At 47.5% G+C, this 26,949-nt stretch overlaps 1 protein-coding gene across 1 annotated transcript; it reads left to right on the top strand.

The window, feature by feature from the left end:
* Positions 1 to 411: 411 nt before the first annotated feature.
* ENDOV (endonuclease V) lies at positions 412 to 19,760 on the top strand. The gene is made up of 9 exons (XM_028714792.2): positions 412 to 488; positions 2,012 to 2,183; positions 2,739 to 2,873; positions 4,175 to 4,214; positions 5,396 to 5,508; positions 7,179 to 7,247; positions 7,731 to 7,859; positions 14,799 to 14,869; positions 18,683 to 19,760. The coding sequence occupies exons 1-9, from the start codon at positions 427 to 429 to the stop codon at positions 18,711 to 18,713; spliced, it is 822 nt and encodes a 273-aa protein (XP_028570625.2). The 5' UTR covers positions 412 to 426; the 3' UTR covers positions 18,714 to 19,760.
* The last annotated feature ends 7,189 nt before the right edge of the window (positions 19,761 to 26,949 follow it).

Genomic DNA, 26,949 nt, shown 5'->3' with positions numbered 1-26,949 from the left:
AAAACGCTGTTGCTGTATGTAGGTTTTATTTTATTTATTTTTTATCTTATATTTCGGAAATGTAAATTTAGAGGGGTTTTCCCCTTTAATTTTTTCTAGGGCCCCCAAGAGAGTGGGACCCTATGCTATAGCTTGCTTAGCTTATACATAAATCCGGCACTGCTTTGAAGTCACTTGGGGGGTGACTTCAAAGGCCAACCTCCTTGCCATGCCCTGTATTTTTCCACAACAAAGGTGGCAACCCAATCAGCAGAACTTGCCCTTTCCAACCCTAAGGCGCGCCTTTCCCTGTCCCAGGAGGCGTGCGCCCCTTTCCATCACTGAACTGCAGTGCAGGGAGAGCGAGCGCCCTTGGGTCCGCTCGGTGGGGGCGTGATCAGTGCAGGGGCAGCCCAGGAAGTAGTAAGGCGGGAGCTCCGGCTTGGAATGGCGGACAGGGCCAAATCCGAGGCGCGGGTGGCGGAGGAGACGTTGCGCGCCTGGGAACGGTAAACTGCAGCGGAGACGTCAAGTCTCTCTTCCAAGGCGGCAAGCGGGAGCGCGCTATCGCTGGGGGCTGCGGGATTTGCATTGTGCTTTCCGGGCGGCTGAGGCTGCGGCTCGCTCGTGCGCCACCTCCTGGTCTTACTGCTGCAGTCCTTGCTATTTCACAGGCTTACCTAATTGTCTCCCGGCGAGAAGCGCGCCACCCGGACTGCCCAGGCGCACGTCGTTTTCAGCTCCCTTTTGCATGGTTATAAAATCCCTTTCCTAACGCTGCAGTGCCTCAAGGGACCGTTGCGTTTGGGAGCCAGGAACTAGTCAACGTTTCTCGCCTAGCAGCAGCAGCAAAGCACCTTCTCGCCCCGAGGAGTAAAAACCTTAACAGCGCGACCAGAAGCTGGTTGGTTTACTGGGAAGCCAGCGCCATCGATTCCGAGCGAGCCTGCTTAGGATTTGAGCCTTAGCGGCGCTAGCTTTGCTGGTCAATAAACAGCCCACTCCTGCAGTGCAGTCCTACACGTGTCCCTTTGGCAGCAGGACCCACTGACTTAAATTGGTCTGATTCCCCAGGCAAATGAATTGCAGGATTAGTGCCTCTTGCTGTTGGGCTGAATAAAAGTAACAAGGTGCCTGATAAACCTTACCAAAAGAAGTTGGTTGGGTTTGGACAGCTGTGTTTAACAACACTCCGTAGGGCAAAAAGTTCAGGTTACCTAATCTTGCCAGTTTTCCTAAATCTGATACCTTTGGGCTGGATTACAACTCCCATCAAGCCTAGCAATTGGCTGTACTGGCTGGGGGTTGATGGGAATTGGAGTACAACAGCATTGGAGCGCCAAAGGTTTCACAGCCCTGAATTTGGCTTTGCAGGGTCAATGGTGAGACAGCGGGTGGAGAAACTTTGGAGGATTGACTCCAGATAGTAAATTTGCAGTGAAAGGTACGAATATATATATATTTGAAAGCAGAATGGTTTGTCTGCTTATGTGTTGTTCCAAATGTCAATATGCATTCCCTGAGATGGAAAACAACAAAAGCAGACCACTGTCTCCCACCATCTCCCTCCCACACAATAAAAAGATAAAGGTATCCTTTAGTCCTTAATTTGTTTGCGGGGGTTGGAGAGAGATGTTCTTGTATTTGTGGAAAGACACATGTGTTGAAGCAAAATGAGTTGGTTTCATAAGCATTCTGGGTCAACAAAGGTCTCCTGTGCTGTATATTATTAGTCTTATTAGTCTGGAGACGGGGAAGATGTTTGAGTTTTTTTAAAAGAGCTAATTTGTATGGTGGAGGCATCATTGGTGTATACATTTATTGTCCCTCCACTATCTTAGGGTTGAACAGATTGTGCAGGATTTCAAAAGGCTACAAAAACCTGCAGAACCTTTGAACCAGAGACAATCAAGGGATAACTGAGCAATGATGCTTCTATCATACTCCTCCAACACATTGAAAATTGCCTGTCCCTGGCCTGTTCTGGTGCTGGAAACAAACAGATGCTACCTAGTTCTATTATGTTTCATAGTGATCAAGCACAGCTGAAGGCAGAGGTAATTGAGCAGGACACCCAAGAGTGGCAAAGCAACCCCTCCTTTGCTGGACTGGAGAGAGTTGGAGGAGCGGACCTGTCTTACATCAAAGAAGATGACACAAGTGCCTGTGCTTCACTGGTGGTGCTCAGCTACCCAGACCTTGAGGTAACCATCATAGATCTCCCAGGTTCTAAAGCTGACAACAGAAGGAAGGGCTCTTTGAGTTCTGGTAGAGCTAGCATAGAAAGGATAATAAATGTCAAATGTTACAGTATTCTTAGTTGCTGCCTGAGTAACTTTAAATTAGTAGATCTGTTTGTTTCCAAACATTGAAAGGCTGAGGATAAGATTATGGCAGCAGTTCAGGAGTAATTCAACAAGACATGTGAGTTTGGGGAGTTTCTGCCAAATTATGATCGCTTGATCACTATAGGCCAGACATAGGCAAACTCGGCCCTGCAGATGTTTTGGGACTACAGTTCCTATCATCCCTGACCACTGGTCCTGTTAGCTAGGAATGATCGGAGTTGTACTCCGAAAACATCTGGAGGGCCGAGTTTGCCTCTGCCTGCTATAGACTCTTATGATGATGTTAAGATGGTAATGTGTGTATATTACTTCACTTGCTTGAGAATGTGGTCAGCCACTCTTGCTCATTCTGCTGAGTGAGTTACTCCACAAGGAAATATTTCACTCTGCATTCTCCCTCAATCTTTTTAGGTCCTGTATGAAGACTGTTGCATGGTAGCTGTGAATGCCCCATACGTGGCAGGTTTCCTGGCCTTCAGAGAAGTCCCTTTTCTTGTGGAGGCCCTGCAGCGGCTAGAGCGAAAAGAGCCTGGTCTCAGGCCCCAGGTATGATATTTCCCGCCCTCTGCTCAATCAGACCAAGAGTCCATCTAGTCCAGGATACTTTCTTTCCTGCAGTGGCCAACCAGATCCCTCCAACAAGCTCACAAGTAGGGCTAGAAAGCAACAGCCCTCTCCTACTGTGGCTCCCCAGAAGCTGATATTCTATCATCATCATCATCATCATGCCAATTAATTTATATATTACTTACATGCTGAAATGTCTTCTAAGCAGGTAGCATACTGGTTCTGAACGTGGAAGGTTCCCTATTGGTATCAGCAGCTGCTTTTCTCTTTCCTTTGTGGGAAATTGCCACTAAGGACATCTTTTCTGCATAACAGTTTTGTGCGAACATCTGCTTCACAGGAGAGCTCACCAGGCTACCAGCCCCACAAGGCATCTGTGCAAAAAGAGAGAGATGCCACCTATGCTTATTTATACGGCATCTATAAATGAATTCAGATTGCTAAATCCAGATTTGTTGCTTCTGATTTAGTCTGTTGCTCTGTTTTGATTTTACATGCTCCTGTTTTAATATTTGGTTAAGTTTCCTTTTATATTGCTGAGTTGTTGTAATCTTTTTTTAAAAAAACAAGTTGCTTTTTTTAAAAAACAAGTTGTTGTTTTTTTAAAAAAGTTGCTTTTTAAAATTTGGATCCAGACTTAATCATGCTTTTGCAGTCAACACAGTGAAGTCAGTGGGACTTAAGCGAGCTTTGCTAGATATGAGCTTCGCAGCAGTAGCCAGCCAGGTGCCACTGCCACCCACACCTGTCTGTTTACCTGCTCAGCACATTTCTCCTGCTACACTTCCCATTGAATCATGAAGCAAGGAGCTGCTGCATCTCTGAGCACATGCCGAAGGGATCCAGGTGATCTCTAAAACGGCGTGGGTGGAGTCATCCACAAGTGCTACGGGAATTCCCTCACAAAAGAGGTAAGACTGGAGATGAATATTTGGAACCAAAAGGATGGTGAGGCCTGAGGAACAGGCACTCTGCCACATGTTCCTTCTGAACTTGAGGTGAGGGAATTGTGTACATTGCTCACTTCCTACCCCTCAGCTCTACATCCTCAATGAGGCATTCCTGGGGTATGACTCTGTGATTGCATCTCATCTCTTTCAGCATTGGGGGGAAATGGTGTGAATATGTGGGTGCATTCTCTCTCTCTCTCTCTCTCTCTCTCTCTCTCTCTCTCTCACACACACACACACACACACACACACACACACACCTTCAGTTATTGCAGATGTCTCCCATTCTACACCACCTGTCACTTACGTCCCTCTTTGTGGCTTTTCTAGGTTCTACTCGTAGATGGAAATGGCATTCTCCACCACAGAGGTAAGACTCTTGAATTGGCTTTTTAGTCTAGCAACAATTGGATTTCCCTTCCATATTTGGTTGGTCTTTCATTGCGCCTGGGAATTCTAGAGATGCCAGCATGGGGAGCTTCTCTCCAGTGCTGGCTCCCATCTTTTACAGTGCCCTTGGGAAAGACGCCCTCAGTTTACACCCTCTCTCACACAAACACCCCACTCAAAGCGGGCAGACCACTTCCTTGACGCGCACCGTAAATAAAAAATGCAGAGTTTTAAAGTGAAAGAATAAGAGATTTACTGAGTTAAAATAAACTTCTTCATAAACAACATGGTTCCAGACAGTTTTACTGAGATTACATACTGAATCTGCTCACAACTGAGGCAGACTGACTCTGAATGAAATCTTACTGAGAACACAGAGAGAAAATGGCTGCTACTAGCCAGTGTGGTGTAGTGGTTAAGAGCGGTAGTCTGGTATTCTGGGGAACCGGGTTCGTGTCTCCGCTCCTCCACATGCAGCTGCTGGGTGACCTTGGGCCAGTCACACTTCTCTGAAGTCTCTCAGCCCCACTCACCTCACAGAGTGTTTGTTGTGGGGGAGGAAGGGAAAGGAGAATGTTAGCCGCTTTGAGACTCCTTTGGGTAGTGATAAAGCGGGATATCAAATCCAAACTCTTCTTCTTCTTCTTCTTCTACTTATAAGGAGAATGAGTCACATGTCAGACTCAACAGTTAGCAGTTAGGCCTGAATAACTTTAGTAGGCCCAAATGATTGTGCAGTCCCAGCACTTCCCAACCTGCCTTGCTGCTTCTGCTCTCATGTGTCTTTGTCACAAGACATTCCTTGCCACTGTCCCCTCACTCACCCTTTCCCTCTGGACCCCCTCCTCCCAAAGGCTTCTCTTATCACTGCTTGCATGCTTGAGGAGAGCAGGTGAAGGAGCAGCAGGAAGATGGGAAAGGAGCACCAGCCCCACAACTGGGTGGGGGCCTCCACAGGTACCCTGTTGATGCTGACCCTCGGTCCAGCTCCTCGCAAAAGTTTGTGGGCTTGCCTCTTCTGGCGTGCTTTAGCTTTCCTTTGGCAGGCTTTCCTTTGGCAGTTTGGATCTCGCACCCTCATAAAGAGACCCACAGCAAGTCGGAAAGCTCTCTCCCTGCCTTCTTTGCTTCAGCGTCTTCTTCCCACTTTTCCTTCGGCAGGCTTTGGCATTGCCTGCCATCTCGGTGTGCTCACAGGCCTCCCCTGTGTTGGTGTAGCCAAAAACCTCCTGCAGGTTGATGGTCTGGCCAATGATGAGCTGCACAAGGAACAGGTAAGTCCGGGATAGCAATTCTGAGCTCACGTTCCGGACAGCCATCGGGAGGGTTCGTAGATCAGTGGCGGAGCATCTGCTTTGAATGCAGGGGGGGCCCAGGGTGAACCCCCAACATTTCCAGGAAGGGCTAGGATATATACCGTATTTTTTGCACCATAACACTCGCTTTTTTCCTCCTAGAAAGTAAGGGGAAATGTCTGTGCGTGTTATGGAGGAAATGCCTATGGGTGGCATGCCTATGGATTTTCCTCCTCTAAAAACTACGTGCGTGTTATGGTCGGGTGCGTGTTATGGAGCAAAAAATACGGTATATCCCTGTTTGAAACCCTGGAGAGCTGCTGCCAGCCAGTGTTATAAACAAACTAGAGGGACCAATTCTCTGGCTCAGTGTAAGGAAGCTTTCTATGAATCGTACATCAAGTGAGCCTCTTGTAGGAATTGTAGGAGATTTTGCTGGTTTCTCTGCACTGCAGTTCCAGTTCCAACTATGTACGTGTGTGTGTGTGTGTGTGTGTGTGTGTGTGTGTGTGTGTGTGTGTGTTCCATTAGAAGGGATGCACTGATCAACATGCACTGTGTCAGGGAACCACAGCCAATCTTGGATTCCTGACGTGTGTGCATAGACATGCATTTGTTGCATGCACCTGAGAACGGTCTTACGGGTAATTATAATGCGTTTTACGCATAGTGAAGTGGCCCCAAAAGGGAAGTCACTCCTCTTTGCGTGGCATGATCCCTGCAAGTGAGAATTCCACCCAGGCTACTCCTGCCCCAGACGCTTCCTTCAGGGCCTTGCTGTACAGAGCTGCAGGACTGAACAGATACTAGCAAAGGAAATGCCTGACAAGTGTGATCCCAACCTCTTTCCATTCATAGTCTTTTTCACAGTTCATTTACATTTAGTGAGAGACAATTTTGTCATAGACATCTTGCAGTTGGGGGTGGGGGAAAGGAAGAGGTGGGGAGAGAAATGGGGGTATTGTTCTTTCATTCTGTTGCCTATGGTTAGTGTAGGGATTTGTGTCTCACCATCATGTGGTTGGGACGCGGGTGGCGCTGTGGGTAAAACCTCAGCGCCTAGGGCTTGCCGATCGCATGGTCGGCGGTTCGAATCCCCGCGGCAGGGTGAGCTCCCGTCTTTCGGTCCCAGCTCCTGCCCACCTAGCAGTTCGAAAGCACTCCTAAGTGCAAGTAGATAAATAGGTACCGCTTTATAGCGGGAAGGTAAACGGCGTTTCCGTGTGCTGCGCTGGTGCTGGCTCGCCAGAGCAGCTTCATCACGCTGGCTACGTGACCCGGAAGTGTCTCCAGACAGCGCTGGCCCCCGGCCTCTTAAGTGAGATGGGCGCACAACCCTAGAGTCGGACACGACTGGCCCGTACGGGCAGGGGTACCTTTACCTTTACCTTTATCACGTGGGTAGGTCCTTCATTTATGTATATATTTATTTTTATTGATAAGGCAAGAGATTAGGGGTCCTGAGCTTGGTTGCTTGCGTTCAGTTGCTTGCAGTGTGGCTTGTTTGTATGTAGGGGTAGGGGTGGGGGGGTATTAGGTTGTTGGATCCCAACCTCTTAAAGCAGAAGGAATTCTAGGAAGTCACCTCATGATCAAGTTTATAAACCCCATGGACTCGTTTTAGCTGCAACAAACCTATTGTATTCTAGATCCAAGACCTTCAGGCAGGAGGAGACACATTCCCCCTATTGAGTACTTCAGGGAAAATCTTGGGTATGGTAAGTACTGGGGTGCAGAGAGGGGCACTATTGATAGTGAGCAGAGTAGGAAGCGCTGAGCCCCTGCCAAGGGCATCATCAGGTAGATGGGGAGTAGGCCCTGGTGGATCCTTTGCCTGTACTTGAACCAGGCAGAGGGCCTTCTCAGTAGTGGCACCCTCCCTGTGGAACGCCCTCCCATCAGACGTCAAGGAGATAAAGAACCACACAACTTTTAGAAGACATCTGAAGGCAGCACTGTTATCAGGAAGATTTTTATGTTTGATGTTTTATTATTTTTTTAAAGTATTTTGCTGGGAGCAAAATAAAACCCAGCCAGATGGGTAGGGCATAGATTAAAAAACTATTATTATTATTATTATTATGCTCCTCCTCCATCTGGCCACAATGAGCCCTGAACTGGCTCCAGTCGCTTTGGCGTTTGCACCCAACTCATTGTCACTTATACCATCTTTTGTTCATTTGTTTTTAAATCTGCCCTAGGCTTTGCGCAGCTACGCCAAGAGCACCAAACCCGTGTACGTCTCTGTGGGCCACAAGATGAGCCTTCTGTCCGCTGTGCAGTTAGTGCACTCCTGCTGCAGGTATCGGGTTCCTGAGCCCATCCGACAGGTGAGAACAGGATTTCAGGTGGAAGGGTAGTGTTGGCAGGCTCAGGCCAAGGGACCAGCTGATCTGCCAATTTGCCGCGTCAGTTGTAGGCTAACGCTTCCAGTGGTGGTTGACCTGATGGCTGCTAGAAGGTTGCAAACATAGCGATGACTATCGTCCTGTTATTTGTCCTCAGCGCCTTGTGTTCTGAGGTTGCTATACATGCTCTATATGCAGAAGCTTCAGTTTAGGTATCTTGGCTGATGATATACATCAGAGATCTGTCCTCCATGACGGGGAGGTAACCTGTTGGTTTGGGCCTAAATTGCCAAAGCACTCAGAACTTGGGCAAGAGCAATCTGTCTCTTCCTTAGTAGGATTAGCAGAGAGACCGAGAGGGATGGGGTGGCAGACACAAGGAGTGGCATGGCAACCCAGCCAGATGGGCAGGGGGATAAATTATAAAATTGTTGTTGTTGTGGCCCACTTTTAGCTCTGGCCCCATCCACTGCTGACTTCTACCCTGCCCACTCCTAGCATGTGACCACCAGCAAATTAAGCCTGTCATGGCCGCCGGCCACCTACTAGCTAGCCAGCCTCTGGGGCCTGTGCCATCTAAGGGGAGGGTCTTCCCGGCTAAAACAGAGTGTAATCCTCTGCTCAGCCGATTCTTCCCTTTTAAATAACTTGCTGCCACCAGCAAGTGGCAGGGGAACTTTTTCTTTCTATCTTTTTTTACAAGACTGCCTTAAACTTACAAGGCTGCCTTAAATCAGGCTTAAACTCTCCCCCGGGGTCTCCCTGAAACTTCTCAAGGTACTGCAAAGTTTATGGCTCCCAGGTAGGAGGGTGTTTGCAATCAGCTTAGACACCCCCCACCCCCGGTTTATGAAAAAGCAAAAGGAAATGACTAAGATTGGATGGAAAAAATATGATGTTTTAAAGAAAAGGTATTACAAGGAAAAGTTACAGAAAAGCAGTATTTTCCCTAATGGAGCAAAATACAGTAGATTAAAATGTGATCCTCTTTTCCTCTTCTCTCATTACATGCACCTAGAGCTGGTTCTCACTTATTCTCACAAAGCCTTTTCTTATCACACTGAGACCCACCTTGGTCTGCCCACCTCCAAACTACAGTGGTACCTCGGGTTACAAACACTTTGGGTTACAGACACTTCAGGTTACAGACTCCGCTAACCTGGAAGTAGTACCTCGGGTTAAGAACTTTACCTCAGGATGAGAACAGAAATCATGCGGCGGCAGCGGGAGGCCCCAATAGCTAAAGTGGTACCTCAGGTTAAGAACAGTTTCAGGTTAAGAATGGACCTCCAGAATGAATTAAGTTCTTAACCAGAGGTACCACTATATTCTAAATGCTTAAAAAAAACCCAAAACTTTGTTTACCTGCCCCCACTTTATATCTTCAGTTCCTCCTGTCAGGCTGCACAAGTTCACCTTCTAATCCCCAACTGGATGTACGAGATAGTATACAGCATTTCATAAAAGCAAGGCTCAATTCCTTCACAACCTCCAAGGTGGGGAATCGCCCACCCACAAGCCGAATTGCACCTGCCAAAGCTCCCCATTTTGTTTTGTGAGGCTGTTTTAGCTAAGCCATGCCCATGCGTGCATTACATATGACATGGGCCAGATCCAGCACTGGCCATTACACCACACCAGCTGTTCCTTCTGCTTTCCAAGCACATATGTGCATGCCCTTTTAGCAGGCTGCTTTTTATTACGGGATTTGTTTACTAGGAATTGCTTTTGGGCTGGCTCCATCCATAACTGCTTAGCAAATCATGAAACACCATTCCCAAGAGATGTTCCCCTTTTAGCAACGCGCTGGATAGTTAAGATTTTTGCAAATATCCTAGCCCAGGCATGTCCAAAGTCCGTTTCAGGGGCCTAATCCGGCTTGCGGGTTGGTTCAATCGGTCCCTGTGGCAGTTTACTTCCTGGGGTAAAATCCCAAGAAAACCTCAACAACTTCAATCCTAAAAAAACTCAACAACTATGAGGTAAAAATCCTAAAAAACCTCAACAACTTCAATCCTAAAAAAACTCAACAACTATGAGGTAAAAATCCTAAAAAAGCTCAGGAACTTCAATTCTAAAAAAAAACTCAACAACTTTGGTTGGCCCATTGGTCGGCCCTCACGGACCTTCACTTCATTAAATCTGGCCCTTTTTGAAAAAAGTTTGGACACCACTGTCCTAGCCAATGACATTTTCTCCTGTCACCCCTCTGTCAATTTGCTTTTACTGAGAAAACTATAGAGTGCCCAACTATAGGTGGATGAAGTCTCCCATCTGAATTTCACGCCTGGGTGTTCCTGGAGTGCAGGATTTGATATCACTGCATGATATACTACTGCCTACGATGCAGGTGGAGGTTGCCTACGATGCAGGTGGAGGTTGCCCACGAATAACTGGCAAACCTGCACGTCAGCAGACTTAAATGGCGAACATGAGGATAAAAGGAGTAGGCTAAATTGTCCACCTCCTTCCTAAGACCTCCCTTTTCTTGACATGGAAATGCCTTGCCAGCTGCAGCCCCTTTGAGAGGCTGTGCGCTGGCTGGCTGGCTGAATAGCTCTAGCGGCATTGCTCACATCACCAGACTGCGGTGCTGCCTCTGGCTCAGGACCCTGCAAGAGGGTCTGCAGAAGCTACCAGTTGAGAATGCAGCCAGAAGGTGGCAGTGCTAGACCACCTTTCTTAACCTGGAGGCTGCCTTTGAGCAGCGGGAGATTGTAGAGTGGTGTGTGGGCAATCAGACATGCCAATAGCCTGTGCCTTTGCTGACTGCAAGGTAGGAAAAAGTTCAGGAGAAGCGGCTTTTCCCTTCCCTATAGCAGGGCCCAGCTACCAAAACCACAGGGAATGTTTCTTAGTCAGCAGAGTGTGCATAGTTGGAGCTCCCTCTTGATCTGTGGTTGCTTCGCACAAGCATGCACGTGCTCATCATTTATTGGCTACAGCATTGCCTAAGAAGCCATAATAGTTCAAGCATCAGAGGGAGGGAATGAGAGGAAGAGAGAAAAATGCTTGTGCTGCACCACATCAGCACAAACACAAGGCCTTTCGATGTGATCGGTTTGCGTTTCCAAGTCACCAAGTGTTCAGTGATCCAAGGTTTTGTGTGTGCTTGAGAATGGAGCTCATTCCAATGTATATTTGAAAAGAAAAACTGCTCCAGTTCTTTTGTTTGATTGCTGCAGCGTGCCCCACATCTCACAACCCTCTAGTCATGGTGGGCTGCTTCACCCCTACCCCTGCTCTCACTACTACACAAGAGAAAGTCCCCTGTCCAAAAAAGGGCAGGAGGAAAGCTTGCTGTGTAATTTTAGGCCCTTCTTTCCATGCTTCCCAGCACTGGAATGAAACAGACTTCAGTCCAGTGGCAACAGAACTTCCATGCTCCACAGTCTCCAACCATGCCCTGGGCTGATATGCCCAAATCTCTTCCCAAAATACTCCCGGCATAACCTCCAGCCCCTAATGCTGCTGCTGCAGCTAGTCTATTCCAAAAATAGGTGTGATCTGGGGGGATTATTAAGGCAACATGATCCATCTTATTGATTAGCCTCTTGGTTTAATAAGCCGGGTTAAGCTGACTCTTAGCACAGTGCTAGGAATGAAGACTGGCAAGACTTTTTTGCAATATAAAAGGACACTTAATGATGCATCAGATAAACTTGCTTTGGGAGTGTCTCCCAAACCCAGGCTACCAAAAGTGAAATGAAGGTAGCTCTTGATGCTGCTACCAGTTATTGTAACACTTGATAAACTGGAAATGAAATGCCCCATGTTCTATTGAAATATACTGGAATGCATTTAAATCCCCTGGTTATGAACCCATTTGGGCCACTAGGGACTGGAAGTCCCTGGTCGTCAATTTCATTGCAAAGCCAACTTTTTAATCAAAGAAGCAAGAGTTATTTGTCAGCTGGGTGTAAGATGAGAAAATTTCCTCCAGTGAAACAGTTCCACCTGGAGCCATTTTTCATTTTCACTCCAAATGGATGGATTTATTTTGGAAGAACAGGACAGCTTTTAGCTTCTACTGTAGCATATAACACAGCTTACTTGTTTGAGCCATCTAGATTCCCTTGTCCCGAAGGGAATTCTGGTATGGAGCTGAATGATGGGGACTAATTTTGGTAGAAAAGTGTAGGAGAAGGAGTCTCAAAGTTTGTCATAATGAACCTTCCCAATGGTGAGGGATGCTGGTAGCCGGCAGGCATTGAAAAGCAGCACCTTGCGAAATCCCCCTACTTGTGCCTCTTAATCTAACTCTTATTAAATGTACAGGTGTCCTGTCTCAGTATGGACCTGACAAGCTCTAATGGAACAGTGAGACCTAAGAAGCAATTGGGCTGAGGGCCTGATACAATCAGCCACAGTTCCCATTGCATACAATGACTAACGCTGCCTCTGTGTACACATGTAAGCTTCTCTCTCTTCAAAGGCATTAGTTGAGCTGCAGTGGTATTAAAGAATATTAGCCCGTTATAGTGGGAAAGAGGAAATCTTCATTTTTAGCATTCCCCAGTGAAAGTGGAGGGGCCAGCTTTGCCTTGGGCAAAAGAGGAGAAGAGGCTTGAGGGTGTGCAGGACAACTGTGTAGCTACACGGAGGAGAAGGAAAGATGCCTAGCTAGGGGACAGGAGGAGCTGTCTCTGCAGAGGGCAAAGAGCCTGGCTGCTGGGGTCCCCCAATTGCCAAGGCGATGGGAGGAAGACTACTGGGGACACTTTAATAGGAGCAGCTGCACTATGTTTGGGGGAGAAGAAGGACAACGGCTGAATGCCATGTATTGGTTTGAAATAGTTAACGAGAACCAGTGGTTAACAACAACAGAAAGAAAGTTAACCTGTCCAAATATGGGCAAACCAACTTTGTCCTGCGGAGTGCTGTAGAAACTCGATCCCAAGTCATAGGTGTTGGGGAGGCAGATTATTCTGTGATATTTGGGAAGCCTGGAAGATGGTGAAACTGGGTATTGGCTTGTACATCAGACCTAAGCATTGCAAATGGAGCCCTTCCCTTGCTGCCTCCATGGATTCAGTTTACAACATGCAGGCTTGGGAGATCTAGGGCATGCATGGGGTATATTGTGCCCCAGGCCTTCTGCTGGCTCATGGCACGAAATGAGACCTTCCTCAGATAACTCTGTAGGCATGGCAGGGAGAGTCTGAGCTGTACCATGCAAGTTACAATAGGCAGCTCTAAGCCCTGGCAAAGGCCAATGGCAATTCAGAGGGACTAGAGACTTGGGTGCAGGCCTAAGGTGGCCTGTTGAGATCTGTTCTGAATCCTGGCTGACCAACCACAGGAAATGATAAACCCCCAACCCATTCTCAGCTCTGGCACAGGGACTATCTCAAATGACTGCTGGTCAAACACACCAAGTCTTTGCCCCAAGTGGTGTGAGAAGTGGTCAGAAATTGGGAAGGGCGGGTTGTGGGACGTCTTTATTGTCTACCATCTGGTGAGCTCTGAGTTAGTGGCAGCAATTTCCCCCGCAAGGGTGATGAGCCCATTCAGATGGTTCGTCCTTGGAGATTTATTGGACCTCATGGGTTCCTAAATCTTTCCAATGAGGAAAGCTGATGATCCCGTTGCAGCCCTGGTCTTGCTGTCAGGTATATTTGTTTTTAAAAGCATTGCTGTAATTATTGACATTATTTTATTGTATACACCAAATATTTTTCTGAGTAAGCAATCTATAATCCCCCCATATATATATATGATTATATATATATAATCAATAAACCCAGCCAGACCACAAATCCTCCACCAAGTATTGGCTTGTTCTAGAATTAGGAAGTGATTCCCCTGGGAAGCCTAGTGAAATATGTTTCCCAAGGAAGCATGTGACAACCCGTGATGAGAATTTTGTCCCACTGGCTCTCTGCTGTTTCACTCAGCTCAGCCATTTTGGCAGCATGCGCCTGCTCACATCACTTCGTTCTGAACACTGAAGTGGCACACCTGCTGTTTGAGCCAGCGAATCAGTCAAAAACTCTCACATACATACATGCACATGCTCACATACAATATATTCATAGCCTAGAAGTAACTGCTTGAATCGCCTTTGGGAAATCTCTAACCTGCTGAACAAGTCATAGGTATAGAAGACTGTTTTCTCCAAGTTATTCAGAAGGCACTTCCCATTGAATCAAGACATGGATCACAGCAGCTCATGCCTGCAGAGTTCATTCTGTGCATTGTTGTTGTTTAGTCATTTAGTCTTGTCCAACTCTTCGTGACCCCATGGACCAGAGTACGCCAGGCACTCCTGTCTTCCACTGCCTCCCGCAGTTTGGTCAAACTCATGCTGGTAGCTTCAAGAACACTATCCAACCATCTCGTCCTCTGTCGTCCCCTTCTCCTTGTGCCCTCCATCTTTCCCAACATCAGGGTCTTCTGCATTCTGTGCGTGCAGAAGGTCAAATCCCCATCATTTTAACTTTTAGAAGGGGTCAGGTCAGAAGTGACAATGAGAAAGATGGCTTCCAGAGTGGAAACACCCAAGGCTAAGTGGGCGCAGGGTAGCCTGACCCTTCTACAAGGCCTCTGGATTTGTTCCTTGATTTCAATGCCCGTTCTGTAAAAATAATAATAAAATGGCACCCATGGCCGTAGACAGGTGCCAGGGATGTGTTTTGCTGCCTAATTACTTGAGCCAGATTGGAGCGTAGCCTGGAATTAATATGGAGGCCTTGTGGTGAGTTGTTGGGTGAGAGGTCAGTCCAGAAAATGTTCCTCAGATGGTTGGCCTAAGCATGGGCAGGACTGGGCTTTGGGCGTTTCTTCTTCCTTGTTCATTGGGCGTTATTTATTCCCTCTCGTCCTACCACAAGCTCCTCAGATACAACCGCAGACATCAGCCAGCCAAAACAAACTGTGTGTCCCCCCGTCCCCCCGTTCTGTTTTCTGCCCTGATTCCAGGCCGACATAAGATCCAGAGAGTACATCCGGAAACATTTGGAAGCCGTCTCTGCATCACCTCAGCCAGAGAGGTAGGTGTGGGCGATTGGGTGGGATGCGTGGCCGCGCATCCCCTTCGGGCAATCTGCTTTTTTAATGCTCTTCGGTAATGGCATTAAAGGGACAGCTAGGGTAACTTGGCAAGGTGAAATGACCGCAGGGCCCACAGCCTCCAGGAGCAGGCTATTTCCAGCAAAGCACCGTGTTGCGCCGTGTGTTCTCTGGGGAATCACGTGGCTGGGCATGGCAGAAATGTGTTTGGTTCGCATTTGCCTTCAGAAGGTCACAGGATTTGCTGTCCTTTGAGCAAATGCAACAGAAGCCGGTGGTGGTATTGCAGAAAAATGCAAGTCCTGAAACGGATGGGGTGGGCAGAAGGTAGACTTCTGGGTGCTCTGCAGTAGATTTACCAACAGTTTCTTTCCCAATTCTCACTTCTTCTACAATCGCAACAGCAAAAATGCTTCGCACAACCTGCCCTTATGAGTTAGGCTACTGAAAAGATGAAGAAAGCTTGGGGAGAAAGTGGATTTTTGAGTGTCAGGATTGTGTAGCTCAGTTTCTGGCACTGTGAAAACCAATTCTTGGGCTGAGCGTGAGCTCTGCACTACCCTGTTCCCTGGTTTTCTGTTGCCACTATGTTGAACCCAGTTTCAGTTGGTTCTTGTAACGAAACCAAAGTTGATCCTGCAAGCCTGGAGGTTGTCCATTCCAGTTCAGAGTTGCAGGACTCTGGCTGCTCTGGGCATTGAGACCGCTGTATCTTCTATGCTGTGTTAAATCCGCAGTCACCCAGGTGATGTTTTGCTCCTACAAACCAACCCACGTCACTCCGGCTTGCAGCCAGGGCAAATTTGCTCTGTTCGGAGGGGGAGGGTGGCGTTTAGGAGGATAGTTGATGAGGAAAGGGATTAATCTCTGAATGGTGCAGCAGAACTTTTAAAAAGCATTTGACCTAGCATGGTGGGGAGGGGAAAATTAGGTGCCGTGGATCAGGCGGCAAAATGTTTTTGTCTGGCCCTGTTTGCCACTCTGCCCCAAAACCTGCTTTCGTTCCAGTTCATTTCTGCTTCATTCCAGATCTGAAATCCAAATGTGATGCTATGTCCAGAATCTGTTTTTTTTTAATGCTGTCCTTATTATTGTCCTTTTGCCGCACTTATGACCTGCCTGTTATCTGTAGTCGCTTCATTTTCAGCCCCTAGACTCATTTGCAGCCTAGAATGTCCACTGACCCTGGGACCACCTCCATTCATAATACGCAAGCCCTGCCTTGGAGGTTAAAGGCAGCCAGGGAAGCTGTTTTGGAGATGCTTCCCCTCCGTAATCTGACAGTTGCCTTCAGGCTGAAGCTCCTGGAGGAGCAGGGATCCTAATCCTGGCAGGGAGGGAGTGATAGGTGTTTTAAGTGAGTGCAAGTGTCAGCCCCCCTGAAAGGCTATTACCATTTATCTGAAGGCGGGATAATGGAAGAGGTGAAGATGAGGCAGGCCAAGTCCCACTGCAGAGAGCTGGCAAATTGCCCTCCTACCCTTTGGAGTCTGCTGCATGCAGGATTCTGCATTTGTTCAGGGCACTGGGGTTTGAGAACCATCTGCCACCATCCCAGCTGTTGTTGTCTCTGTTCAGCTCAAGGGGTGCTGAGTGCAGGATACGCCCCCAGCATGCGCTGCCCCAGGCCAAGGCTCTTGTGCCCTCCCGTCCCATGCTGCTCCTGCTTTTTATGATAGTTGTGTTTGCGTGTGTGTGTGTGTGTGTGTGTGTGTGTGTGTGTGTGTGCATGTGCTGGGAGTGTTTACCAAGGCTGCAAGTTTTTAACAGGTTTGCGTTGCTCAGTGTAACCCCCAAATGGCGCTGTGCTTGATCTATTCTAGATTCAGGAAAGGTACATGAATTCTGAATTTATTGTTATTCACGTTTTATACTGTATTTTATGCTGTTTTTCGTTGCATCAATTAAGTGTTTTAAAGTTGTTGTTAGCCGCCCTGAGCCCGGTTTTTGAACCGGGAAGGGCAGGGTACAAATACAAAATTATTATTATTTATTATTATGAGCGGTGGATTCTCTCCACCCCCAGATCATGGATTCCTCGGTGCTTTTGGTTCTATGCTCCTTCTACACATTCTAGCCTAAAAAGGGAAAGACACTCAGATGTAGGTGCTTATTCTGCCCACACCTTCCAAAAGGTACAAGCTATTTTGATGCCTTGAATTTTACCTCTTTCTTGCTGCTGTTTGCCCCGGTCATAGTTTTCCAACGAGGCTCACACTGCAGGGTCAGAGCTGGGCAGCAGCACACGTTCGCGATGGAAATCCTGTTCCAACCAAGAAAAATATCGCATGCCATCTCTGCTTAGGCCCTGATTTCTCTAGTGCCCGGGAGGGTGTGGGTATACAGTTCCAGGGCTTCTGTTCTGCACAATTCCGATATGTTGGGGACACCCACCACCAAAGGCACACTGCCCTATGGCTGATCTTGTGGGGGCTACATCTCAGAAGTGGGAATGGCTTAAATGCAAAAGGCCACAAGCGAGGCCTGCAGTTCTCAAGGCTGCCTTCCGAGAGCCTTTACCGTCAACTATTCCACGATGTCTTAAATCATGCCTTATCATTCATTATTGATTATTCAGTTCAGGAAAAAACAGATTAATTTTTTATTGAAGGACAAGTAGGGGTGGGGGTGGGGAGGGCGCAGTGTCCTGGGGAATCACAAAAAGCTTTTTAGATCATGGTGTCGCAGCAGGAGGCCAGTAAGGAAAAACGTCCTTCATTGTGTGTGCTTTTTTCAAAATTAAAAAATATATATTGGCTGGGTCAAATGTGGCAGGTTGTGGCGTCTGCAAAAAAAACTCTTAGCATCAAAGCAGGGGACCCTTCAAGAGCAATGTGTGTGTGTTTAAACAGGGTTGAGGAACATTTTTCAGCCTGAGGGCCACATTCACTTCTGGGCAACTTTCCAAGGGCCGTCCGTATCCCTGTGATAGGTTGGACTTGAGAGAAAAATGAGGAAATGTAAATTTTACCCTGGTGCATTAGGCTTGTTTACACACACACACACACACACACACACACACACACACACACACACACCTCTATTCCCCCATCCTGACAAGGAAGAGATACTAACAGAGTTCTAGTATTTATTTTAGCTGGAGTACAAAGCAGGACAAGGGAGAAGTAGAGTTCTGAGGGATAGCTAGAGAGGCCTAGCGGGCTGCAAATGCCTGCCGCCATTTTAAAAGATGGGCGCATTGAGAAGGGACCCAGAAAAAACATTTGCAGTCATGGACTCATAGTGGGGGACTCATGCACACATAGAGAAAATAAATAATGCTTAAAAAAATAAAAAATACAACTTTGTGGTAGCGAGTTTTGTGAGGGGGCAGGGCAGCCTACGGCCTGCAGGGCATAGCTTAGCCACTCCTTGTCTAGTATGAGCTGTGGCAAGTTGCAAGGCCTGAGTCCCACCCAAGTGGAGGTTGGTGTTTAGGGCACTTTTCTTTAGCAAGCCAGTGCACTTTGACTGAGAAGTCCTACTGCATTTTGAGGAGCTTTACTAGAAAGTAAATGAGCTGAGGATTGCCGCTTCTGTTCCTCCAGGTATCACAGCAGCCGCCTACAAATACAGAAACCTGTGACTGTAGGAACTGTTCCCGTCAATAAGTAATCTCCAAATAGTGGCTTTTGTTGAGATACTGAAAATGTTACACAAATTGGCTAATTACTTAGCTAACAGCAAGGCTGTTGATGAGATTTTTAAAAAAAAAAACAAAACTCTAATTTGTTTGGCAGCCGTGGAAATGTTCGTTCTTTCCCCCTCTTTTTAATACCTCCTCTCCTCTCTAGGATGAGTGAAGACACAGACTCTGAACATTAATGCAGCATTGAGGACGTTCTTTGAAACCTCTTTGTCCGGGACAAGTGACACAACGACCTCCCAACTGCTCTGTGACTTCTGTTGACTTCCCTGTGCAGACGTTCAGCAGAAGGAACAATGGAGCTTCAGTGCCACCAACATCGTGGCCCTGATCCCCCAGTCGTACAGCTGGGGCAATCTCGGGGCTGCTTCTCACCTTTTGTAGCAGGAAAAACTCTGTTACCAGAGCCCAGACTAGATGCAATGTTAGTTGCACAAAGAAGAAAATGTACACAGCACTACTGCAATAGGAACAGGTAAAAGTTTGAATTCGTGTGTCGGGGCAATGGGAATAGCATTTGTGGGGACCCTGGGAGTGAAGTGTAACTCTTTCCTTGCCTACCAGAGTCCCACCTCTTCCCCAAAGCTACTATTTGCATTTCGGAGGAAGGGCTTGTTTACACTTCCACTTCTCCTGTGCCTAGAAAGCAGTTTTGCACTTGACCTTTGTCCCGCAGCTTTCCCCTGAAAAACCCACTCTTCGGTGCTAAACCAGAACAAACAGCAAACCTAGTTGTGATTAGCCTCAGGTTCCCACTGGCACTAATAGAAATGCAAATAGTTGTATTGGAGAAGCAGGTCTTCTCGGAACCACAACAGAGTTCAAGTCCCCTTCCTCCTCATGGTCTTGAGGCTGCTCCCTCTTCCCTGTGGGCGAATTGCTTTCACACAACTTGCATCGCCTCTAGTTCAGCCCTTGATTGGGAAACTGCATTCTACCCCGGTTGCTCTCAATAAAAATTTGGGCAGGTCCATATATTACATTTTTCTATGCACACATTTAGAGAGCATTGTCTTAGGCTTGCAATGCGTGAAGAAGAAGCCCCAAGTCCTGCTGTGAAAGGAGTGGAAACTGAGAAGTGGGCATGCAAGAGCATCACCTGTGCCTGTCTGTCTTCTTTCCTGACACAGCCACACGTAGGTCAGGAAGAAAGCACTGCTTCTGTTTGTAAGATCTTAGTCATATTTGAGATCTTCAAAGTGCTGAAAATAAACCTTTGTTGGTAATCTCTGAACGATTGTATTTCCCACACACACACACACACACACACATGTGCGGTTTGCCAACAAGGAGGCGTCCGAGAACCTGTGCTCAATTCTACAGCAAGAAACCAGACTGTGTAGGGCTGCTAATGGGGAAATAATACGGCAAGGAATGGGAATTCCAAGGGAAGGGATTCCATTAAAGGCTGTGAGTTTAGCCAAGCAATATGGCTCAACTCATTTGGGCAGTGTTCTCTCTCTTTCTCTCCTCTCCCCCCACCTCCCGCCCTTTTGCTTGAGCTTTTCTAGCGACATCAAGTCACTCAGCCTCCTGGCTCATTCTGCTCTCGTTTCTGCCACTTTCACACCTCCCTTGGGAGCAGATGCTGAATCCCCAACTCCTGATGGTCCCAGCAGATGGATAGTGAGAGGACTCTGTGTATCCCGTGGGTGGGTGTAGCTTGAGGAAGCCAACAATCTGCCTCCTTGTTTTGTAGGAGGGCCGGGCTACGCTCAGGCTGCAGAATCTTGCCGGGTGCCTCAGTTAAGCAGCCTTTACTTAGCCCACAAGGGTGGCAGTGTTTTGCCTTTGAGAGTTGGGCTTGCAATGGCCAGCAGGGTCTTATGGCAGCCAGAACTGGAAAAAGGAGATTCATGTTGCCTTGGTCACATGCTCTGGTCTGGCATCGTATTAGCGGGAGCCTGACCAGGAAACTCCAAAAAATGCATCAGACCTATGAGGGTTTTTTTAATATAAAAAATGTTTATGTAGCTAACTTTATTTTGCGTGATATTAAAGCATTCGTTAAATCTAAGTAAATGTTCATAGTAGCGAACTGTTAGTAGTCAGACCAAATAATAGGTTTCATTATTTCATTAATTGTTGTGCCTTATGGAATTAGTCCACAGTTGCTGAGGTTGTATGTAGAGACTCAACCATTCAGCCCTGCTCAGTATTAACAGGGGAAACAACTACTGTAGAAATAATACGTATATTGTATACCTATTTATTCTTGTGGCAACTGGAACAACAGGCCTCAGGAGAAACGCCAGCATGAGCATTCGTCTCATCCTCTGCTTATTTCGGTCCTGTGATCTACTCCAGATCAACTCTGACAATGGCACTTGGCCTTGACCTATGAGGGCATTTGTCGGATCTCTCCCTCCTTGCCCCCACCCCACCCTTCAGGTTTGCTAATGCCCTTCAATCCCATCCCACAGTCCACCTGTTACGCAAGGCCTGAGCTCCTCCCGTCCATGTTGAATTAAGCCCCACGTCTCTTTGTTTTGACCTGCAGCCCCCACTTCACCCCCAGCTGCACAGCCCAACTCTCGGCTCCCTTTTCCTCAATCCCATCCCACAGTCCATCTGTTATCCTGAGCTTTGGTTCTCTCCCTCTTTCCCATTTATCGTGATGTGCCATTCGAACTCCTCCTCCACCGCCCTCTCTCCTCTTAAATCCAATCTGCAGCATCCTCCTCTTCCAACACCTTGGCTTTCCTCCGCCATCTCTGCTTATGCTGATGGCACCAGATCCTGGGCCTGAGTCCCTTTCTCCAGTGGCAATCCAGGTCCTTACAGCATCTGAGACCGCCTGGGTACCCAACACAGCTTTGCAAATATCCTTGCCATCGCCAGCCTTCCCTGGGAGCTAGCTCTTTGCTTAGTGAGTGGCACAATGGCCCAGTGCTGTCAAGGAGCCAGACGAGGGGGCAGGAGGGGGGAGTCCTTGCAGCTGGCATTTCCCTTTTGCAGCAGCCACAGTCTCAGCTCCCAGATGTGAGCTGGGTGGGGAGCTCAGCTGTGACTCAAAGCTGGGGTGGAAGTCAAGGGGCTGGAGAAGAGGGGGTGTTAAGCAGCTTCTGCCACCCAAGCATCTTGTAACGGGGAAGGATCTGCAGAAAGTGTCATTGGCGAGCTCTGCCTGCAAAAGCAAATTCACTCTGGCTGAGTGAGATGGTGCCATCTGTGCACAGCTGTTGAGGTGGCAGTACCTGAGCCCCCAGGCCACCCGCCAGATGGGTCCATCCATCATTCCACTGCTCCACCTGTTCACCTACTCGGGTTCTGTTGGTTGCTTTGGAACGGGAAGATCTCTTGCCCAGGTATATAGCAGGGCCGTTTGGAAGAATGCCTGCAAGCTGTCAAAAGGAAAGAAAACAGAGAGAGGGGTGTGAGAAAAGAATGGGATACCCTGCTTACTCTGTTTTCTTAGAGAACAGAGCCCAAAATTAGCAAGATGTTGAAGAGCAACAGTGAGTGAATGGCAAGGGGTTCATGGACCCAGCTGATGCAACCTGGAAAGCAACAGAAAAAAGACACAGAGAGAGAGACCACCGTCTCCCATAGTCCTTTGTGGCTTCTGAGGGCGCAGGAAGGGAACCTTCTGGAACATTGGGCAAGACAGGAGGGAACCCACCCCACAGCACAGCGTCAGCTAGATGCCTTTTTCTTTTTCTGCCTGCTCTCCGCACCGGCAGCAGGAGAATGGGAAAGTGCCTTCCTACTCAGTTCTCTCCTGCCTGCCACGAAGAGCAACAGAATGTTCATTTTTCCCCCCAGAGCTGGTTTCTGTCTCCAGAATTCTCCCTTCTGCCGCCCACTTTTAGTCAAAACCTTCCCTCTGTCACATTAGTTATTTCATTAGTGTGTGTTGAATCTGGAGGGAGGATCAAGGCGGCAGGGGAGGGTGGCGTGATGCGAAGCCCACCAGCAGGAACGTTGGATTGGCTCAGCTGGCACGTGTCTGTACCACATGCTGACCTTGCCATGTCCTCCCGCTCTCCATCCTCATAAGCAGCAACAACACACCTGCCAGGAAGTCAGGCAAGAGCTTCCATCACATCAGACCATCCACCCCTGAGCACCCTCCTATCACCCTTCATAGGCGGATTTAGGGGAGTGGGACCGGTTCACCCACACTTAGTGCCACAACAATGATATAGAATGGAAGGCAAGAAGGGGAGGGGTGCCGTGGCACTGGATTTTGGTGTCACCCAGGGCGCTGCTGACATTTGCAAGCCTGCCACTGCATCATTGGCCATGCTGGCTCGCAGTTGGGAGTCCAGCAACATCTGGAAGGCCACAGGTTTCCTATCCCTGACCTGTAGGAGTCGATGGGACTGCACAATTATTATCTCGCACCTAATACAAAGTCCTGTAGGTGTGGCAGAATCTGGGTATCTTCCCTTAATTCCTTTTTAAAAGGATAAGCTTTTAACTCTCCTGGTTGCAGACAAAAATGGGACAGCTTCTGCAAAGCTTAGGATAACTGAGACTGTGTATGTCTGGGTGAATTTCCAATAACCAGGGCATCACTTGAACATACTATTCATTCCCCTTACCCCTGTCTTCTGCATACTTACACAGCTGTTACCTCCTTTAACATGCCCCAGAAGTCCTTGCATAGCACACCAGTTCCAAAGGAGCTTTGTTGGCTGCCAGTTTGCTACCAAACCACATTCAATATGTTTGTTGTGGTATATAAAGCCAGATCAGGGACCTAGATCAGCGATGAGAAAATCAGCGACCCACCCAATGTTACTCCTACCAGCCCCAGCCAGCATAACCAACGGCTGCAGAATTATGGGACATCAGCAACATCGAGAGGGCCAGAGGTTCCCCATCCTGGACCAGGATTCTTGACGGAGCACTTGTTTCCAAAGGCATATGCCCACATGATTTGATTTTGTATGGATGTCCTCTTGACTGTGCCACATCTGCTAAACATCCACTTTGTGGCAACATATGGGAGGGTGTTCCCAGCGCTAGTGCCCCAGTTATGGATTACTCTTCCCTCTCAAGTTCAACTGGTGCCACCCTGATGGATTTTCAGTGCCAGTTTCACCCAGGCTTTTGGTTAAACTTGGTGGAGATGGTCTCGTCTGCCCCTCACCAAACTTGTTGGCTTGTTCCTATTTGCTGTTTTAAGGTTGTGTTGATTTTAATTGTGTTTTTAGTTTATCATATTGCCCCCCCCCCCCCGGATTATATTTAATGCAAGGTGGACTATAAATCTCACAAATAAATAACTACGTTTCAATGAAGCAGCTGTGTTTAACTCAGCTGAGTTAAATGCACACCTACCTTCTCAGTACATAAATCCCATTGTTTGGTTTCTATTCCTGACCCTGCAGACACAATGGCGGATTAGCCTGGTCTTTATCTAATTGGTTTAGAAACAAGAAACAGGGAAACCTCGTTCAATATTCGTGGATCGCCAGCCTTAGCGGAAAGAAACATGTTTGGAACTTTCCTCCACCCCTGAGACCCTTTAAACTCCTATCCACTGGATGCAATCCCTGGCCAAGTTTTATTATATTATGCCCGGTGATTGTTAGCAGTAAACTTATCTCTCTAACAGTGCCTGAGAGATTTTTGTGTACCTCTGCATACCTATTTGACAGGCTCTCTTCCACTACATTAAATACACAAAGGTGCTTAAGGCTGCAACCCCTAACCCCACTTATTTTGGAGTAAGTCCCAGGGAGTTCAGTAGGCCTTGCTTTTGAGCAGACAATGTTAGGATTGCATGGTAAAGAGGGATCATTTGCCAGGTCCCTGCCTGAACCACATGCAGGGCAGGGCTGGGTCCGTTTCTTTCTATAATTTTTATTAAATTTTCTGTTTTACATTTTAGAATATTCATTCAAACAACCTTACAGTATCAATGACTTCCCTTCATCTCTTTCCATGGTTCATTTTGCATAATATAATCCTTGCATATTTTATATAAACTAAGCCATTCAGTATTCCATTTATTACATCCATCAAAACTTATTTACACTGTTGAATTTATCTTAATGCTGGCTACGTTTTCAAATGTATACAATTTCCCCCATATATTCAGTAAACATTTTCCAGTCTTCTTTATACGTATATTCTTCTTGTTCTCTTATTCTATATGTTAGGTCCGCGAGCTGTGCATATTCCATCAGTTTAATTTGCCATTCTTCTTTCATTGGGACTTTGCTGTTCCATTTTGGGGCTAACTAAAGGTAAAGGGACCCCTGACCGTCAGGTCCAGTCGTGGCCGACTCCGGGGTTGCGGTGCTCATCTCACTTTACTGGCCGAGGGAGCCGGCGTACAGCTTCCGGGTCATGTGGCCAGCATGACTAACTAAACACCGTCCATTTCTGGCACGTCCCATCCCAACTCGGGAAACCACCCTATCTCCCTAACAGCCCCAGAGCCCCAAAGGAAAAACTAACTAGCTTTTCTATAAGCACAAAATATCTTGCTTTGTTAGATCCCATTCTCTTTCCTCTTTTTAAAAAAAGTGTATTCTTAATGAGAGCAATAACTCTTAAACAGATGTGTTTCTGGCCGGGAGGAATTGACTCCCCCCCCCCCCGCCTTGTCCTTCTAGTCCAGCCCATAACTTCTGGCTAGAGACCCTGCAAGTATGAAGATAAATCAGGCTTCTCCACACACACACACACACACACACACACACACACACACACACAGCCCAGAGCTCCATCTGCCTGAATGGAAGAGGCAACTGGCACTCTCTTTGGAACCCCTCCTCGCTTTGACTCAGCAGCCTGTTCCTGGCATGAGTCAAACCCACCTGGCCTGTCCCCACTCTGCCTCCCATCCATGCTACATATTTCGGAGCAGGCTGCCTCCTTGCGCTGCCCTCTTCACCAGCATATTCATGAGGTGCCCATGTGGCCTTCCTGAACCACAGCTGCGTGGAGTGTGCATCTTCCTTCAGCTGGATAACTGGTAATTAAAGTGAAGAATGACATTTAAGCTTCCGCTGGGTGGGAGGAGAGAGGCTCCCAAGCATCTGGGTAGCATCATGCTCTTGATTACAAGGTTGGCTGTGCAAAGAGGACCTCTCAAGCATGGATAACCCAGCCCGAAATTTGCAGAGCCAAGTCGTGAACTAATTTCAGGCACTATCATTTGCAGTCTTGGTTCTTGGTTAGCAGTGCCCCTTTGGCTTTTATTAGCATTAATATTTCTTTTGCAACAGCAATACGGCACTGTCGGTGCATATGATGCTAAAAGGGCAAGTCCCTGCCCTGAGGATCTTGCAGTTTAAAATTCGACCCAAGGAAGGCAACAGAAATTACTGGAAACTGAGCTTAGCGATGGGCAAAAACTCAATAGATGGTGGTTATTCCCATCACTATATCTCAATGGTAGCAGAACCATTGGACCACTGCAGCATCTGTTTTGCATGCAGAAGTATCCAGATTCAATCCTGGCATATCCAAGTAGGGAGACACACCAGCTTGAAACTCTGCAGAGAGCTACTGCCAGCCACTATGGGGTAGCCAATATGGCACCCTCCATATGTTGCTCGACTGCAGTTCCCATCAGTGTTGACCATTGGTCATGTTGGCTGGGGCCGAGTCCAAAAACATCCATGAGTCCATGGTGGCTACCCGTGGAAGACAATACTGAGTTGGATGCAGTAATGCTCTGGGCTCAGCTTGCTACATCCAAGACAAGCTCCATCTGCTAACTTTCTGCCTATCATGCAGCTATTTAAAGGCACAAGGGCTCTACTAGAGGGGGAAAGATTATCCTGTTAGGCAAAGGGAATTGCTGTTCTGCCTCCTCGCATCCCAGAAGACCACAACACAGCCATGCTCTTTTCCTGGAGCTCTGTTCATTTATTTTATTCATTAGACTTATATACCGCCCTTCATAATAAGATCTCAGGGTGGTTCACAGAATAAAATTCAGGGTAAAAACAGCAAATAATTAAAAATTAAAACAGCCAATCAATAACCTCCCTTTCATTTGCTGCATCTGAGCCAGTGCTTTGAGTTCAGCAGTGGGTGCTTTGGGTGAAACACAAAGCAGGAGTATCACGGCCATAACAGGGAAGAGGACAAGGCTTCTGCACATATAAAAATTGCGAAGAAGAGGGTTTCCAAGCAGTAGCTTGCAGTCTCATATGCAATCTGTCACCACGTATAAAGCTCCCTGCAAAAAGCAAGGAATGTTTGGTAGTTCTTTATCTACAGGAGGTTTAAAACCACCAGCACCAGGGGCAGCCCACCCCATTTTGCCACCTGAGGCGAAACAGGAATTGCTGCTACCTCCCCCGCTACTTCCACCATCACCACCACCGCATCCCAGCTCTCACCAAATTCGGTACTCCTGAAAGCCTTGCTGTTCAGCTTCTTCCTGAGGCAGGTAGGGAGCTGAGCAGCAACGAGGTGTGCAGGAACACCCTGGCTCTCTCATTG

This window comes from Podarcis muralis, chromosome 2 (genome assembly GCF_964188315.1).
Source record: "Podarcis muralis chromosome 2, rPodMur119.hap1.1, whole genome shotgun sequence".
In the NCBI taxonomy this organism is placed as follows: domain Eukaryota; kingdom Metazoa; phylum Chordata; class Lepidosauria; order Squamata; family Lacertidae; genus Podarcis; species Podarcis muralis.
The sequence above is the reverse complement of the archived record's forward strand: the minus strand, read 5'-3'. Positions and strand labels throughout refer to the sequence as shown.